Source organism: Quercus suber, unplaced genomic scaffold, assembly GCF_002906115.3.
Source record: "Quercus suber isolate HL8 unplaced genomic scaffold, Cork oak 2.0 scaffold_321, whole genome shotgun sequence".
NCBI classification, from domain to species: domain Eukaryota; kingdom Viridiplantae; phylum Streptophyta; class Magnoliopsida; order Fagales; family Fagaceae; genus Quercus; species Quercus suber.
Genome location: NW_027069775.1, coordinates 598,805 through 617,819, shown reverse-complemented (window position 1 = coordinate 617,819; position 19,015 = coordinate 598,805). Strand labels below are relative to the sequence as shown.

The following is a 19,015-nucleotide window of genomic DNA, read 5'->3' as shown; positions in this document are numbered from 1 at the left end:
TTGTTAACAACAATGTCCAATCCCAAGATGCCAACCCTTGCTTCATCCTCATCAAAACCCAGGAGTGCATTGATTCCCCAAAGCAGCTATATTCATTCCACTCTTTCAAAATGCTCAAATGTTCTTATTAGACTTCTCTCCATCTACCCCTGCGAACATCACCATTTTTCTCTCTAAAGACCTGTCCATATCAAAAGCTCGACATAGTGGCTTGTTGTTGAAGTCTTATTTGTCTTTATGATTTTTCTGAAAAAAGGGAGATATATGTTTGGAACCCTCTAAAGCTGTTGGCATGGACCCTCAAACAAATGAATTCGAAGTTTTGAGGGTAATTCGTGGTGATGACACATTCTGCATGAATGCCTATCAAGTAGTGGAGATGTTTAGCCTGCACAACCGTTCTTGGAAACAGCTCAACTGTGAATCTGACGTAATGTTCTCCGATATCTTGGATAACAGGGATACCGAAGCATACTTAGAGGGGTTTTCTTTTTGGTATGCAGATGCTTTAAAAGATAATGTAGAGAGAATTAACAGATTTGACTTCAGTAATGAAACCTTTCAAACAACACCGCTTCCTGCTGAAACTGTCATTAGGCGTGCTTCTGACCAGCGTCACATTCTAAAGGTGTTAAACAAATCTCTTTCGTTAATGGTTTTGAAGGATTGGAACCAAGATCCGTATTTTGAAATCTGGGTTTTGTTGGAATTTGAGGTTAGGGCTTCATGGACAAAGCTTTTCAAAATTGATTGTTCTAACGATATTCAAATTCTATTGGGGTTTTGGAAGAATGCGAAAATTTTCCTCAATAAAAAAGGAGAGTTAGTCTTATACGATCCGCTTACAAAGACCATAGAGAGTGTTCATCCTAGCCAGATTTCAAAAGAATTACAACTTGTGCAGTGTTCTATCCCTAAGGAATATGTTGAACTAACTGAGGTATGGTAGCTTATTATTCTTTTATTAACTATTTAAGAATTTTGGATCATTGAGGTATGGTATGCATATGTTGCACGTTTTGATATGAAATTATTGTTGATTTTTAGGAAAAGGTCTTTCATTTGTCACAATATTTTGCACATATTTGTTTAAGTTGGCACTACTTGTCTACCATTGCTTTGAAATTTGGACTGAACTGTACGGTCGGATAGGATTAACCAGAAACTGGTGAACACTCCAGTTTTTTAAACTTACAAAACCAGAAATTTCACTTTATAGCGAACCCCTTGAACTGCAGTCAAACCGTGCGGTTTTCAAAACTGGACACAAGTTTACCGGTTACTTCTCTGAAAAATTTCACAGCAAAAGTGGTCATAGATAGTATTGGTCTTCATATAAAATAGCTTCCCGTTCACCAAATTTGTTCTTTAAAGAAGAAAGAGTGAGGTGGAGAGAGAAAGAGGTAGAGTGAATGAAAGATCGAACCTGTAAAAGAAAGACTTTGTTGTTACAGATTTTTTGAGGAACTGGGAAGACACCGACAGAGGTGAGGAGAGGAAGAGACGAAAATTGAGAAGTGGGTTGGGAAGACAAAGTAAAGGACTAAAAGGAGTTTATTAGATTTTTGGAAACTGTGATTTTAGTGGGAAATGAGTTGGCTTCTTTCATTATTTATTTAAATTACCTTTAATTTTAAAAAAAGCCAATGTTGAAACTTGAACTAGATAATGAGACAGTGAGTAAACATTTGATTTTAATGAGTTGAGAATTTTATATTTTTATTTTTGTTGGTTCAGATTTTAAAGTAGATACTTTTCTATATTAGTGTGCATTTGTGTATAGATGAAAAATAAAAATTATTTAACTATTCAACTTATTTTTGTTACTATTCATGAGACCCACTGCACTTTTTAGCACTATTCAGAATCTCACTGTACTATTTCAACTAACTTTTACCTTTATCTATAGTACTTTCAGCAATAATTTTTCAATTTCAACAAAATAAGCAGTATCCAAACACATCCATAATTTCTTAAAGAGTATTCTTTATTTACTTTTTTTTTATTTTAAACCCTCTCTTTATTTACTCCAAAGTATTATATAAAACATTAAACATACCAATAAAATAATCATTAAAACTAAATGTTCATAAAAAAAATCATTATAACTATAAATACTTGAATGATTAAATGTAATTTTAATTTATTGTTTTATGCTTTATTATTTATTATTTAAATTTGTGATAATATACTTAAAAATTATTTAATTTCTATATATTTTTTAAATCAAGATTGCTCATTATTATATTATTTTACTTTAATTTTATTATTAAATGATTTATGACATCATTACGGTCTGATCTCGGTTCAACCTCAAAAATCTTGAACCTCTCATTTGTCCGATTCTATTAAAGGTCTGGGTTTCAAAACCATGTTGTCTAGCAATGGGGCTTACCTATATATTTATATGGGAGGGAATTAGTATGAGCTAATTTTGCATCTGGTTTATGCTTGGCCTTTAATTTTTTCATTCAATTGTTGCAAACAAAGGGTTAGTCTTTGGGATTGAATTATTGGTATGAGAAAGTTTGGTTTTTAATTGTCTTAGGCAATTTAGAATCTGAGTTTATTGAAAATGTTTGGATTTGAAGCCTTTCTATTTTGTTGTTAGTGTGTTTTGGACATAAGGAGATATTGGTATGAGAAAGTTAGGTTTTTAGTTAGGTTTATTTTTTTAATTTTTGGTTAGCTTTATGTTTTTCATGCATAAAGCAGCCTTTTGAATATACATCTTTTTTACTTATCCAAAAAAAAAAAAAAACAAAGGTTTTTACATGGTTTAAGCCAATTTGGTATCTGTATTTGTGCAAATGGTTGGCTTTTTAAGCTTCCATTCAATTTTTGCAAACAAAGGGATGGCGTGTGCATAAGGCCAGCTAAACAATGGATGCAATTGATGTAATCGTTTAAGGCCCCCAAATAAAGGAAGGCCATCACTTGTAAAAAAAAAAAATTATATATATATATATATATATATAATATTTATCTATATATTCTAATTACAAAAATAAATTTTTTTAATGCTTTTATTAGTCAATAAAATGCATTAAAAATGCCTCGTTCTATCCTGAATTGCATAAGATTAAAAGGAAAAAAAAAAAAAAAACAATGCAGTCTCTCATTGTCACACAACTTGATAGAATGATAGCCTGATATACTCAACTGTTGAGTATATAATATTTTATAATCTAAAAAAGTTGAAAAAATTTCATAGCTACTGTGCAAGTGCAAGAGATCTCTGCATATAGCTATTAGCTAGTCCCCACCCACACGGCTACATTGCCTACACATTCACTAACCCAGTAACCAACCCCCATGGGCCACACCCACACCCACACCAATGTATACCTACTCAAATTAATAATATATATATATATATATATACACATTTTATGCAAGCTTTTACTTTATGATTATTATAAATTATCACGTTAACTAATAATTTGATGTATATCATATCAACTCAATTGTATTATAGTGATACTAATTTATTGAACCATGTAATGCATTAATTTTTATTTATATAGGTTAAACTTTAAAGTATAAAGTGGTCACGGCTTTAAAAATTTGCAATAACTAATTAGTAATTTTGCATATCAAAAAGTAAGAAAAATAGATTTTAAATAAAAAAATTTAATAAATATTATTTAATAATATTTAAATATTAAAAAAATTCACTTAAAATTTTCGCGTAAGGCCACAAAAGTTGTTGAGCCGGCCTGCGTGTGCGGGTGTGAAGTTACTTTTCTTGAGGAATATAACTGCAAGTGATGGGTTTTGATGAATAGGACTGGGAAGAAAGTGCCAAAACACTTTAGTGTAAATTGTTGGGTGACATGAACGGTTAGTTCTTGGGCTCTAACAGTATCAATAGAAATCTAATTGGTTAGTTCTTGGGCTGCAATAGTATTAATAGAAATGTAATTAGTAATTCATCCAAGAAAGAAAGGAAAAAAGTAAGAATTATTAACTATGATTTTATCAACTCAAATATTTATTATTAATCCAACCAGGTATGTTGTAGTTTTATATGTAATTGATTGACTTTCGTAAAGTTTGTATAAAAATACATTGAAGAATTTGTAATTTGAACATATATTCTGAAAATTGCCTCATGTTTTTCTTTATTACAATACAGGAGATAACAAAAAAAAAAAAGATTCAGAGTGACCAGTAGAAAGTCAAAGAAGCTGCTGCAATTAAAGTAAACCTTGATATGGATAATTAGAGATAAATAGAACTACAACCCTACACATGGGATAATAATACAAGTAGGCCATCTGAAAACAAAAGTCATGTGACATATCAGCAGCAAGAAGAGTTTTGATCCCCCACAGATGGGTCATTAAAGATTACAGTTGATTCCTTTCAAGTTTCACCTATGTTCAAACAAGTACACTCATATTTGCACTCATCTGATCTAAGATAATTTTTGGTCCAAGTTCAAACCAGTATGAAAGTCGTGTCAGGAATCATTGATCAGAATTCTAATGTGATGGTTCAGGAAAAGTTGAATGGAAATCTTTTACCAGCTGTTTCCAANCAAGAAGAGTTTTGATCCCCCACAGATTGGTCATTAAAGATTACAGTTGATTCCTTTCAAGTTTCACCTATGTTCAAACAAGTACACTCATATTTGCACTCATCTGATCTAAGATAATTTTTGGTCCAAGTTCGAACCAGTATGAAAGTCGTGTCAGGAATCATGATCAGAATTCTAATGTGATGGTTCAGGAAAAGTTGAAGGAAATCTTTTACCAGCTGTTTCCAAGTCAGTTTGAACAAAAATTTAACAACCAGTTATTAAGTGAAATGAGAAGGCCAGTTGTACTTAATACCGTGACAAAATTTCTTTTAAAACCAAAAATACATCTTGCCGGACCAGCAGGCAAAATTTCATACAACATGAGAAGGCTTTTTTATAGCACGTGTTAGGTGTAGAAAGGTAATAGTAGGAAGGTTAAAAAGATCATCTCATATCAATCACCCTTGCCTGCCTACCCCATTAACATCAAAGATCTGTCTAGAACCATTTGGCAACATAGCTATGCTTTTTCTACTCAATGATCAAAGATTAATGCAGTCTTCCCAGTCAATCAGCTTATTAGCGTAAGGAACGGAGTTCTATTTTGGACTGCTCAATTATATATTTTTTCCTCACGGTTCAAATTAATTTGAAACACAACTAATAACGTTGCAGATCATTTAGAGTTGAATTATCTTTTACTTTGAGCCACAACAGATAAGAAGAAGAAAGAGCAGGGGATATTTAAATATGCTTAAGCTTCTTTTTTTTTTTCTTTTTTTTTTCTTCTTCTTTATGATTCAATTGTTACAACCAGTGAAGGGAGGATTCAAACTCTTGCTCAAATATGCTTAGCTTTTGAGCAATCCTAAAGAAGACTGTACAGATAAGATGACAACACCTTAAAATGAAGGGTCTATTCTAATAATTCTTATTTTCCCATCCCCTAATAAGCTAGGCATCAATATTCTCATAACCTCAACTAATGACTTATTCGCTGATTTTCGCTCTTTGGTAGTGTTTTACCAAAGGTCCTGAAAATATCAGCTGACATAGTTTGGTGAAGTTCCCAGCTACTCAATTACAGATATAAGTTGAGCTTGGCTTTGTTTCAAATTGGTTTGTTAAGAGCATATTGAAATGTACTACTACCAAGCTGTACAGAAGTTGTATGTGAAAAGTTGCGATTTAACTTATCATCCCAAGTCTCTAATATGTGTATGAAATGAATTCCACAACATTTACAACCATAACCAAAGTAAACTTAGGGTGATTTAGGCTTAGCTAATGAGAACATAAACTAATCTGTTGAGACTTGCTAATAAGAAAAATAAACTAATAAATCCACGCAAGAAAACAATACTCACCAAAATGATCTTTAGATTCCACTGCTTCAAAAAAATTTCTGACTTGGAATTGTCATCCTCAAAATGCATAAAATAGTTTTACAATGCTTTTTTTCTTTGGACCCACCCTTGTGCAGTAAACCATGAAGACACACCTCACCCCGTCCATTGTCTAATAGATAAAACAACGTCTTCTAAACCACTAGTATAGGTTCAAATCTTATTGGATGCGATGGATTTCCATATATTTCTTTTCTACTAACTAGGAATTTTGAATGATTTGAACAAGAGACCCTTATACTTATTTATTCTTAATAATAATTTTTTATTACTATAAAATTATTAATATAAAAAATATATAATAAAATAAAAGATTAGATTATAGAAATAATTATTTCTAAAAAATTAGAAAGTTATTTAAAGGAATTTCTTTATACATGTTCCCAGAGTAGAAAGCGTTCCCTTTGTTCTAAAATAGCATCAAATCGAGGGGAATTCCTGATGGAAATCAAACCTAGGATGTTTGGTCTATAGCTCATTCTAAGCCTCCAACCACTAAGCTGCACCTTGACAAGTCGCTTTATAATTCTTGTGTTTCTAATCTATATATCAAGAAAAGAATAAATAATGGACAAAAAAAGTATCAAAATTATATAATGAACCTTTTGTTATAGATTCATGTAAAATATTTTTACTAATTCTTACCTCTTATTTCGCAAGGCAGGCCAAGAGTATCAAATCCAAAGAATATGATGAGTGGCAAAGGAATAAAACAAAAAGAATATGATAAAAGTCTCAAAGGAGCATAAACAACTTGTGGTGATGATGGCGCACAATCTATATAATACTAAAAGCTGAAGCGTAGCATTTAATGTTGCTACGCTCACGTTGAGCCACATCAGCAGCCATATCATCTTTATTCTATTTTTGTATTTTTCCTATAATTTTTTAAATAGTTTTTATCAATTTTAAATTACTCACAAATATAAAATATTTCCCAGCCCTTTTTTCAACATAAAGCCCACTTATAAATTTAATTCCACCATAAAGCCCAAGCACAAAGCCTTTTTAACCTAAACCCTTTGGAGAACCCTTTGAGAAACACGGTTTACTCAAAATTTCAGTTTTCCTTTTGTTGCACGTTTCAGGATCCTTCCCCTTCCCCAAAGTTCACGGTTTCAATCTCTCTGTTTTCCTTTTATTGCACAGTTTCAGATTTATTTTTGTTGCACGGTTTCAGATTCCTTCCCCTTCCCCATGTTTCTATTCTATGGTTTCACCCCTTCTAACTGCAGCCTCTCCGCCTTCCTTCCTTCCTGACTTCCTCACCTCACGGTATATAAATATTGATAGAAGCTTTATGATTCAGTTTAGGTATCTCTAAATCCAGTTTATTTTGTGTTCTATTCTTTTGTTTGATTTTTTTCCCCTTTTTACTGCCTCTTTTGTTTGATGATTCAGTTCACGTTTCTGTTTTCCTTTTGTTTGATGTTGTTTTCCCCTTTTTGTACCATATGTATAGTGCAAAATACGGGTATGTGTAAATAAAGATTTTTTTTTATTATAAGTATTTGAGTTTATTCAATCTGTAAAAACAGAGAGTTTAGGAAAATAAAAAGAGAAAGCTATTAATTCATAAAACAATTCTCTTTAGTATTGTTTTATATACTTGCCCTTGGTTCTTTTGTATTGTAAAAGAATTCTAACCATTGATTTTTTTTCTTTTTTATTTGTTTAATAACAAGCATACGTTGATTTTGAAATATTAGAGGATGAGTTTGAAAGGACCAGAGAGCTTTATGAAAGAATTTTGGACCGATTAAAGCACCCAAAGGTATGTATAAACTATACAAAGTTAGAATATAGTGTTTAAACTTCAGAATTGTTTCGTATAGAATTTTTTTTTTTTTTTTTTTTTGGGTTTTATGGTTTCTGTTGCTTGCTTGGGTGGTGTTATTTGATTGCTATTCTTTGTTGAGAAAAAAAATGTTGATGGGCTGATTACAATTTGGTATTTTTGATGCTTTTTTTTTTTTTTTTTTTTTTTTGGTGTTAGCATTTGGACCCACAATAAGTATATTAGCCAGGTAGTTGTCCGAATGGCCAAATCACTAATACACTAGCACTAGACTAGGTGTAGAGTAGCAACTTGTGAATAGTGTAGCAACATAGCAACAAAGGAACCACACATGATCGACTCTATAACACATTAAAAATAGCTTTTATATGACTTTAAAAAGATTTCACAAACAACCGTTTCAGGACAGTACAACACAAAATTTTGCTATGGACCTACATTTTATTGCTGTCATGATTTTTTATGTTACCAACTGTGAGGCTTAGGGTCTAAATTTGGTGAATTCTTTGATTAGTTACAATTGCTTTCATATTAGCCTACCATGCTTTTTTGGCAAATTCTTCTATTTATGGATATGCTTATTTACCTATCTTGATTTTAAGAGGAGGATGGCATCGACAAACTGTTACTTGCTAATTGGAAGAGCTAAGAACATGATCCTATTTGGTCAGTTTTGTTTTTAGTATGTTTAATCTTTTTAGAATATTTGAAAATGAACCAAATGCTAAAATCTTAAATCTGGGTTGCTCAGATGTGTGTGTGTGTGTGTGTGTTTTAATACATTATTCTATTTCCCCCTTCCATTACAATGTTCACATCAATCTTTTCTTGAATAAATGTCTTGGAGTCATTGGTTTGCTGTTGCCCAAATTTCTTATTTGGGGTTTTGTTGTTTTTTAAGTAGAAGATGTGATACCCAAAATTGGCCATTATACAGTTTTGCAGGTAACTACTATTAAGCAGGGACATAATGTTTGAGCATGAGATTTAATGTTATTTATGTGTTCCATTTACCTTCTAGAAAACATAAGAATTTGGTGAATTCTTTGATTAGTTACAATTGCTTTCATATTAGCCTACCGTGCTTTTTTCGTAAATTCTTCTATTTATGGATATGCTTATTTACCTATCTTGATTCAAGAGGAGGGTGGCATCGACAAACTGTTACTTGCTAATTGGAAGAGTTAAGAACATGATCCTATTTGGTTCAGTTTTGTTTTTAGTATGTTTAATCTTTTTAGAATATTTGAAAATGAACCAAATGCTAAAATCTTAAATCTGGGTTGCTCAGATGTGTCTATGTGTGTGTGTGTTTAATACATTATTCTATTTCCCCCTTCCGTTACAATGTTCATATCAATCTTTTCTTGAATAAATGTCTTGGAGTCATTGGTTTGCTGTTGCCCAAATTTCTTATTTGGGTTTTTTTTTTTTTTTTTTTTTTTTTTTTAAGTAGAAGATGTGATACCCAAAATTGGCCATTATACAGTTTTTGCAGGTAACTACAATTAAGCAGGGACATAATGTTTGAGCATGAGATTTAATGTTATTTATGTGTGCCATTTACCTTCTAGAAAACATAAGATATACTTGAATTCAAAAACTATTTTGAGAAGAGTTTCTAATTACAAAACAAACATTGAGCACTAAAATACATGTTTTATCAAACATAATAAATAAAAGACCTAAATCAAATCACATTGTGATGCTTGCATTTTGGCATCCAATTATGCAAAAGATAAGTAATGATTCTGCAACTACCAAAAAAAAAAAGTATTGATTCTGCATGTATATACAAGTTACAAGCTTAAGTATTATAGCTGAAACTATGATTTCACACTTGAAGGCCCACGAAAGTGCATTGGTTTTTGGGTTTTATTGAAAATTTAGGAAAGCCCTCATGACTGTGTACCCAAAATAAACCCCAAAGACCTCAAAAAAACTACAACCAAATGCATATCATTTGGGCCAAGGGTGTGAGACCACTCCATAAACACATTCATGCATGATAATTTAATCATTGTAATTGAGAGAACCACACTGATAAATATCTGATTGTTTCAATCCTATAAATTGCCCAAAATCCAAACATAAGGGCTGTAATGTTCAAGTTGGAGGTGATGCTTGCTATTGATACGAGTTTGAATTCTTCTAGAGGCCTTCATTTTCTGCGTTTAAATTAGCCTTCCTCCCTCTACCTTTCTTTATAGTTCTTGGTTTCTTTATGGTTCTTGGTTGGATATAGCACTAGGATACTTAAATTAGTCGAACTACACAAATTTGAATAGTGGACAACATTAAATATTGTCCTTTTTGAAGAGAGATATTTTATGACAAAATTAAGTTGGATAAAAGGGACAATCACATTTAGTTTTGAGCTTGAAAAATTTGTTCTTAAATTTTATTCTTCCTAACTTCATGGCTTATATTATATTTGTTTTGACTCAATTTTATATTCAGATAGATGTTATTTTTTCTTATTTTGTTGAAGGTTGAAATTTGAAATCCCCAAACCGATGCAATACAACCAGCAACGTCGAGAGGTAATTTTTAATAGGCTTATGGAGCACAATTCAAGTGCGGGGAGTTCTTCACAATGTTGCATTGATATTGCCAAAACATTGAATGCCCCAATCCATATAAAACCTGATGATATGGAGATTGTTCATGTTTATGAGCTTCAAATTTAGTGGCACAAGACTTTCCATTATATGTGGTTGATTTAAACTCTGTCATTGTTATAATATGTAAGATATTTACATACAAGAATTGTTTGATAATTATTGTTTAGTATGAGTTACTTCTATCGCTCTTCAGTTAAATTGTATTCTCTTGATATTTTTCCCTTCAACTTTTATATTTTTATTGTCCTCATACAGAATACGAGTACCATGTACTCTTTTCTAATATATTTGCTTATTAGCATTTGTATATTAGAGGAAGCTTTCAACAAATATTCTTAATTCTTCTACCATTTTGCTCTATTGATGCGCCACAATTTAATTTTGTTAAACTATCCCGTGCATCGCACGGGTTAGCGACTAGTTTAATTAATTGACAAATCAATTTTAAATGGCATGATCTTGTAGATGGGGGAGGGTTCTCATTGGAAAACCCAGCTCATAAGAATTAAGAGAAAGGCGGTGAAGAAGGTTACTTATTATTTACCACACAGTCCACATCATAATAAAACAATTAAATTGCCTCTACATAGAGTTTCCTTTTTAGGATTCCCACAACTTGTCACAACAATCACAATAATTAATCTTAGAGATAAAATAGGAAATGGAAACACAGACAGGGAAAAACAACAAATTTTTTTAATAATGCCACTTGGAAAAGCTCCAGAAAACCCAAACATAAGAGACTACTTCTAAAACTAAAGTTTAATTTGAGAACAACTTATTTAGCTAAAACTGAAAATTTTTTGTTGAAAGTGTGCTAAAATATGCTTGAACCTTGAAAAAAATTTGAAAATATGAGAAAATGTGGAAAAAAAAATAAGGTTTTAAAAATTTGTACATAAAAACTAAAAAAAGCCAAAAACTAAAAGCTCAGCTTATAAACTCGTGTAAAACACACTCTAAATGTCTCCTTAACTAGACACTTTGAATCTTTTACTGTGTTGCATACCACAAAGTCATTGCCTATTTCCAATACACCTATCTAGAATATAATCTTCCTAAGGCCGAAGCCTACTGATCCAACACCTCCTTACAGTGGTAAGCTGCTAATTGACATGGCATTATTAAGCCTAATATATAGCCTATGGTTCAAATTGCTGGAATATTTTGTTAGTTATTAATATATATATATATATATATAATGTTTAACCACAAATGTATAAAGAAACTAGGGCAAAGATGCTTTAATGTCCCCTGAAATAGGAAAATTCCAAAAACTAGCATTTCTATTTACACTTTAACTAATGCTACAGCCATATCAACCAGATCACAAAAAGTCAGCCATAAATTCTTTATTTGTCTTCTCATTTATCAATCAGAATTTTTTTATTAAAAAGAAAAGAAAAGAAAAGTAGAGAACTTCATTGAAAAAAGAAGAAATAATACAGTGAACCAAGTCCAAAGCACACAGGCAGTGTAATATGGAACCAGCAAAATGCCTAAACTAAACTGCAATGAGAGTACAACAATCAAGAAAATCAGGGAACTAATTAAAAGAAAAAAACACCTGCACCATTCATCCATTACAACAAAGCCTAAAAGAAAGAAAGCTTCAATTCACAAATTGATCTCTCATTTCCTTCAAATGTACACACACTCCTTTCCTGCCAAACACCCCACATAAGGCAATGAGGGATCATGCTCCAAATCACCATAGTTCTGTGTTTGTTGAACTTGCCCAACCAGCTAGTTACAAGCTCCACAACACCATTTGGCTATGAACCCCAAATGGTGAAACACCATGTTCTGTAGTTCTGTGTTTGGTAGAATAACATGTCTCCTTCTGAGTCCATCCCTAAAATAGATAACATAGTGAATGACAAGGCAGAAATTTTAGAAACTATTTGGCTCCTGTTTTGATAGGTAAAACTATGTGGTTCTATTACTAGGATGTACTTATTACTATGTACATGTTAATCAAAATGAATTATGTAAATAAGAAAAATGCAATCATCCAGTAAATATAGGAAATAATACCAACAAGCAGAGTTACAAACTAAGCAATCAATGTCAAAGCTATAACAGAATTAAAACAAGTCAGATCTATGACAGAATTTCGAGTCCAAACACCTATGCAATTTTTTTCCCTAATAGGAAACCTATGCAATGTTATAGCTTTGACAAACAGTATTGCCAAGCTATAATAGAATTACGCTGTGTCAAAGCTATTGAGTAATAGCTTCGGAGCTATATAGCTTCTTAGTTTCATAGTTTCATAGCTTCATGGCTTCAGATTAATAATATTTATAGCATAGTTTTGATATTACTCAGTGTCCCTCAATTTCAAAGCTATAACAGAATCTCAAGTCCAAAAAATCTATTCTTTGATTGCATATACAAGTTCTCCTTCTATTACAGAATTACACTCTGTCAAGGCTATTGAGTAATAGCTTCAAAGCTATATAGCTTCGTGGTTTCATAGTTTCATAGCTTTATGGCTCATTGAAAGTGATATATAATCAACGTAAAATCTGAACCACAGTAATCCTTTCCCTTAACTTTTCTCATATTCAATTACAAAAAACAGTCAAAGTTCTTAATGGAAATTACAGTCCAAATTGTCCTACTCTGAATTGTTTTTAAAGCCAGTCACTATTGATAAGTGCAAAAGAACATAATTGACTTGTTATCATAATTGACATGGAGAAATCAATTTTAAATGTCATGGTCTTGTGGATGAGGGAAAGGTTCGTCACCAGAAAACCCAGCTCCCAAGAATCAAAGAAAAGAAACAAAGAAGGTAACTTATTACCTAGGATGCAAATACACAGACATGGGTATGGGTACGGGTACAATACAGTGACACAAGAAATTTTTGAAAAATTATAACATGATACAGCAGATAGGACACAGCTACGATACGGATACGACACAAGTATAACACCCCAAATGAAGTGTCCGTGCATCCTAGCTTATTACTTACCACTTCATGATAAACAATTAAATTGCTTCAAATTCAGCAAAGAGTTCCTTTTTTAGGATTCCAACATCTTGTCTCAGTGACAACGATTAATCTCAAAGAAAAAATAGATGGAAACACAGTGACAGAGAAAGAACAATGAAATGTTTTAATAATGCCACCAGGAAAAGCTCCAGAAAATCCAAACATAAGAGACAGTTTCTTGCACTACAAAGTCATTCCTTATTTCCTATACAGCTATCTAATATATAAGCTTCCCCTGGCCAAAGCCTACAAATTCAACACCTTCTTACAGTGCTAAACCACTAACTGACATAGCATTGTGAAACCTATTATAGTCTATGGTAGTGCCGGAATATTATGTAAACTATATGTCAAAACAGAATTATGCATAACCACACACGTTTGAAGAAACTAAGGAAAATATGTTACTGTGCCTGTCGAAATTCCAAAAACTAGTAGCATTTCTCTCTACATTTTTAACTAATGTTTCAGCCATATCACAAAAATAAAGAGACTCAAATTCTTCATTTGCCTTCTCATATATCAATCAGTCTTTCTCTTTATGGGGATCTGATTCAAATTCAGCTCATAATATCAAATCCTTATGTCATTCCGCCAAACTGATTTCAGCCTAGGAACATCCAATATGAAAATAAATGCCAACAAATACCAAAACATGTTTTACAAAGAGTTCATGGTTGTGAACAAAGAAATAAGAAACAAGAAGATACAAATAGCCACTAAGCTATTCTAATAAACAAAAGAAAATCCATAAGAGTAGAATAATTTGAGAGACCCCAGCATTGAGACCAATCAAAGAGGGTTCGTTGGCATAAATCTACTAACTGAACCACAGTTTCCCATTATCCTCAAAAAAATGCCGATTCCGTTTAGTTCAAATAATCCACATTAAACAGCCTAAAACCAAATTCCAAATATCAGAACTATGTTCCCCAAGCTAATGATACCAACAAAAGAACAAGTCCACAACTAATCCTGGTATGACCCAATCGGCCCCAAACAACCGAAGCATATGCGTCCACAAAAAATGAGCTACCGGACAAAAAATTAAAACAAATACCAAAACATGTATAAAAGAATAAGACACATTATACCATACCTCAAGGATTGACCTCCTTTTTGAGTTCAATATCTTCTTTCTGCGTCTATGGAACAACCTGGAAGTAATTTGGAAACGAACCAAAATACTTTTCAATCCCATTAAGTTGAAGATTCTTCTCTATCTTTGTAAAAGGGTCATACAAAACCAGCTGATTGTTGCCATTCTCTATGAATAGCTCCCCGTTCTTCCAGAACCCCAATGGCCTTCTCCAAGTTGATGGGGTCGTAATTGTAAAAAGTTTATTCCATGACTCCTTAACACCGAATTCAAGCAAAACCCATATATCAACAAAATGAGGTCCTATTTCAAAACAACTCCCCTTCACCTTACGATCGAAAGGTATAACCAAAATAGCAACAAAGCTGTTCAACACCGTAAGTCTACTGGAGCAAGTGTCAGCAGTACCGATCTCCGGTAATGGCGTAGTTTTGAAATTCTCGTCACTAAAGTCGAACGCAATAATGTTGTCATCAACCTTCTGCTTTGTCCACCAGAAAAAGACTCCATTCATGTAAGTTGTGGAGCCCCATTGAAAACCATCCAGGTAAGTTGTGGAGCCCCATTGTAAACCAAAAATGATAGGTCCGAGGTCGATCCGTCTCCACGAACCACTGCTTACCCTATAAACCTCCGCTTCGATTTCTTTCCTAAAACTATTTTTTGATAATCCATTCTCAAAAATGTTAAACACAGCAAACCTTTCCCCAACCCTGACAACCTTGAAGTCGTTGGATATAGGGTCGAATCCAAACCCAACACGTACGTTGCAGTACCAGTTGGGACGAGGCCTCACAGGAGGAAGACGGCTGAGCCCCGATGATGATGATGACGACGACGACGACAACGTGGTGGGGTTCCATAGGTAGACACCTTGGTACTGTGCGTTGTAGAGACAGATAAGACCATGACAGGAAGCGACTATTTGAAGGTCGAGAGGACCTGGACTGGGGAGGTCAAGCTGGACCTGGACATGGAATAAACAGTCGAGGGTGTCATAAGAAAGGAAGTTGCAGATATGTTTTTTGTTGTTGAAGGCTTTCACGAGGAGGAAGGGAGGATTAGGGTTTTGCGCGGTGTCGTTGGGGACGAGAATGGAGTGATTGAGGATGTTTTTGGAGAGGAAGTCGGGGGTTCCAATGAAAGCAAGCCAGGTTTTAGAGACGCATCTGAAACGAATTAGGGTTTTAGGTGGGAGGCGTGAGAGTATGTTTTCCACAATTGCCTCAGGCAAATAGCTTGTTGACACTCTTCGTAACATTGTTCGTACTTCGTAATGATCGATGTAGTTCCTCTACGATAATAATATACAGTACCTAGGTAGAGGTTTTAGTTTTTTATTTGGGCAAAAATATTATTTTCGTCCTTACTTTTTCATCTCATTCCTATTTTAGTTCTTACTTTTTATTTTTACCACTTTTAGTCTTTATTTTAAAAAACACATTTTATTATAGTCCCTACCGTTATCTCAGTAACGGAATTTTCCTAGGTAATAAACGGCAAAATAAAATATTGTTTTCTTCATTGCAATATATCAATGCACTCTCTCTACCTCAGCTTCCCACCATTAACAAACACATGCAAGCCTCTCTCCCACATAAAAGCTTCCAAATCAGTTGAAATCATAAGTAATCAACACACAGACCTAATAACCATCATTGAGCAAGCCACATAGTAAGTAATCAACACACAGACCAAATTTACCTTCCTAGTGGTCCTTTTGGCTTGGTTTGTACTCCTAAGTAGGGAGAAGTTCCCTCCTACTTCTCCCTTGCAACTTCTCCTATTGTGCCCTAACTTCCCACATGCCTTGCACTGCTTAGAAATGTCTATTCCTCTATTCTTTCTGTGATTTCTAGGTTCATCAAGCTCCTGAACCCTCTTTTTCTTAGGCCTGCCAAGAGGTCTTCTTTTGAAAGAAGGCTACACAGGTGGCAAACCATTGGGTGTCCACATATTCTAGCCATTGATGGGATCTATAATGGGCTCATTGCAAGCAATGTATGCAATCCTCTTATAATAGGGATGGGCATACTTATTAGCATTTTCCCTATTGAAAAAGATGCAAGAAATGGCATCGGCACATGGTATGCCAATTATGTCCCACTTCCTACAACTGCTCTTGGATTCAGCCAAATCCACAGTGAAACTTTCTAGGCCATTCTTCACTTCAGACTTGCTATGACCAGCCCAACATGCTAGCTACCTGCTGAAGGCCACCTTCTCCTTATACAGTCTTTTCCTTATCTTAGGACACAACTTTGATTCTACCTTCAAAATCATATCCTTGTTTGCTTGAAATCTAGTCATTAAATACAACCTAATGCACTCAAGTTGCAACCACATAAAGAGAAAGGGGGAATTTATCACAAAGCACATTTATGCACATTTAGAAATCACGAAGCACACTTCACCACATTTAGAAATCACAAAGCACATATCAGCACATTTATATAAAGTACATTTATAAATCACAAGTTATAATCAAATTGTATAGATGGCCTACCATGGTGATTATAGGTTTATTCCTAAATTTAACTATCCTATTGTTGAAGTTTTCACACATGTTGTTCAGGACTGTGTCACTCTGACCATCACTTCTGAACATATGCCTAGCCCAAATAATTGTTGAATAAGACTACAACCACTTGTATGCATCTTCATCAACTTCATTCAGTTCATTCATTGCCCTCTCATGTTCTTGTTGATAAGTAGCTTTTAGGAATGACAACAGGTCGAGTTCGGGCCGGGATTTTCCATACCCAGACCCGACCTACGAGGCAAGACCTGTGGCCCGGACTCGGCCCGCTTAGGGTATCGAGTTTCTTCCTGGGGCCCAGACCCACCCCAGCCGGGCCCCATTTAGGGATTGGGCCCAATTCATGGCCCAAACAAAAAAAAATTAAGTCCAAATTTATTTTTGCCTACATTCAAGCCTACATATTCTAATTCAAGCCTAAATAGCGTGGCCCAAATACCAAATCAGTCCAAATCATAGGCTACTAATCATAAATCAATAAATCATCTGTTAATTATAAATCTATAAATCAATAAACCATAACTAATATCATAATCATAATTCAATAAATCATAACTAAGATTTTAAATCAATAAATTACCTAGCTAAGATAACCATTTAATCATTAATCAACAAAATCATAACTAAAATCACCAGCTAAACATAAAAATCAAATAAATCCAACAAGTCCAAGAAATAAGTATCAAAAGTCCAACGAGTCTAAGAAATTAAAAAGCTACAAAATAAATCCCACAAGTTTAGAATAATTACAAACCAACAAGTTAATCCAACAAGTCTAAGAAATTAAAAAAGCTACTAAATTAATACAAAATGTTTAATCTTCCACAATTGTAACACAACTCTTATCAATTGTGGCACAACTTCCATCATCTTCATTTGGCTCCCCATAATCAAGAATGGATTAAAATGTACTATCTCCAAATATAGTTGAAGAACCTACAACAACAATGAATTAAAAAATGGAATAAACTTCATCAAATTGTAACTAGCAAATATAAAAACACAATTTTGATTTTATAAATAGAAATTAGACAATTGCTAACCGTTGATTTCACTCCATAACCAATTCTGAGCACACATCATTGCCTCTATAGTCTTGGAATGTAACCTACTACGATGTGGACTTAAAAGTCTCCCACTAGTGCTAAAGGCAACTTCTAAACCAACAGTTATGACGGGAATAGCTAAAATATCTCTTGCAATCCTTTGTAAAGTAGGATACTTGAGACCATTACTTTTCCACCATGCCAAAATATCAAAGTCTTCACTCCTCTTCAACACTCTCTCATCAATGAAATGATCAAATTCCATTCTACCACTCCCATGTTTCTTTGAACTATTGTTCACAAACCCATCAAACCTTGACATTGACCCACTCAACCTAAATTTTATTTGTGCCACTTGATTTGAAGTACTTGCAGGCACAACCCAATGTATTACTTATCATCAAATCCAATCCTAATTACCAAAACAAACCCAATAACACCACAAACACCTTAACCCATAAACCAAACCCTCACCCACCCAAAACCCAAATAAACATTATTATCATCACAACAAATTCAATGAACCACCACACAATCAAAACCTCCAAACAAATTTTAATGAAACACTGAAAAAAAATCCAAAATTTTAAACAAAACCGGACATTTTGCCTCTTTATCAAATCCAAAAATAGCAATGATAGATCATACATTTTGCCTCTTTATCATCAAATCGAACAACAGAGTGAGCTTGCCAAATCCTTTTTGTGGCAAGCTAAACAAAAAATCAAAATGATAAAATTAAGAGTACTTACAATTGCTACACCTTCCTTATTAGCACGAGTAATGTATACACAAAATGTGGCGCAACAGCAGAGGAAGATGATATAAAAATAATCAAAATGGAGCAATAACAGATACCCAAAATAATCGGAATGAGACTCATCTATTATTTGTACCTAGGTATGATATCTATTTGCTTAAGTAATCGGAATGAGACTCATCTAAAAAAGCGAGGTGTACCCATTCTTCTTTTA

General features: G+C 33.4%; 2 protein-coding genes and 1 long non-coding RNA gene across 4 annotated transcripts; 2 read left to right on the top strand and 1 right to left on the bottom strand.

Moving 5' to 3' along the window:
* Positions 1-292: 292 nt before the first annotated feature.
* LOC136071515 (putative F-box protein At3g17490) lies at positions 293-949 on the top strand. The gene has a single exon (XM_065782936.1). It carries the CDS (start codon positions 293-295, stop codon positions 947-949), a length of 657 nt encoding a protein of 218 aa, XP_065639008.1.
* Positions 950-6,940: 5,991 nt separating this feature from the next.
* On the top strand, positions 6,941-10,431 carry LOC136071511 (uncharacterized). 2 transcript variants are annotated; one of them, XR_010632813.1, is made up of 3 exons: positions 6,941-7,206; positions 7,617-7,705; positions 10,221-10,431. It is a non-coding gene; the product is annotated as an uncharacterized LOC136071511 (long non-coding RNA). The 2 variants fall into 2 exon arrangements; XR_010632812.1 differs by having other exon boundaries at positions 6,941-7,245.
* A 1,323-nt stretch (positions 10,432-11,754) lies between these two features.
* On the bottom strand, positions 11,755-15,759 carry LOC112001715 (F-box/kelch-repeat protein At3g23880). The gene is made up of 2 exons (XM_065782927.1): positions 14,457-15,759; positions 11,755-12,208 (listed from the first exon to the last, which is right to left on the bottom strand). Exon 1 carries the CDS (start codon positions 15,715-15,717, stop codon positions 14,503-14,505), a length of 1,215 nt encoding a protein of 404 aa, XP_065638999.1. The 5' UTR covers positions 15,718-15,759; the 3' UTR covers positions 11,755-12,208; positions 14,457-14,502.
* Between the last annotated feature and the right edge of the window lie 3,256 nt (positions 15,760-19,015).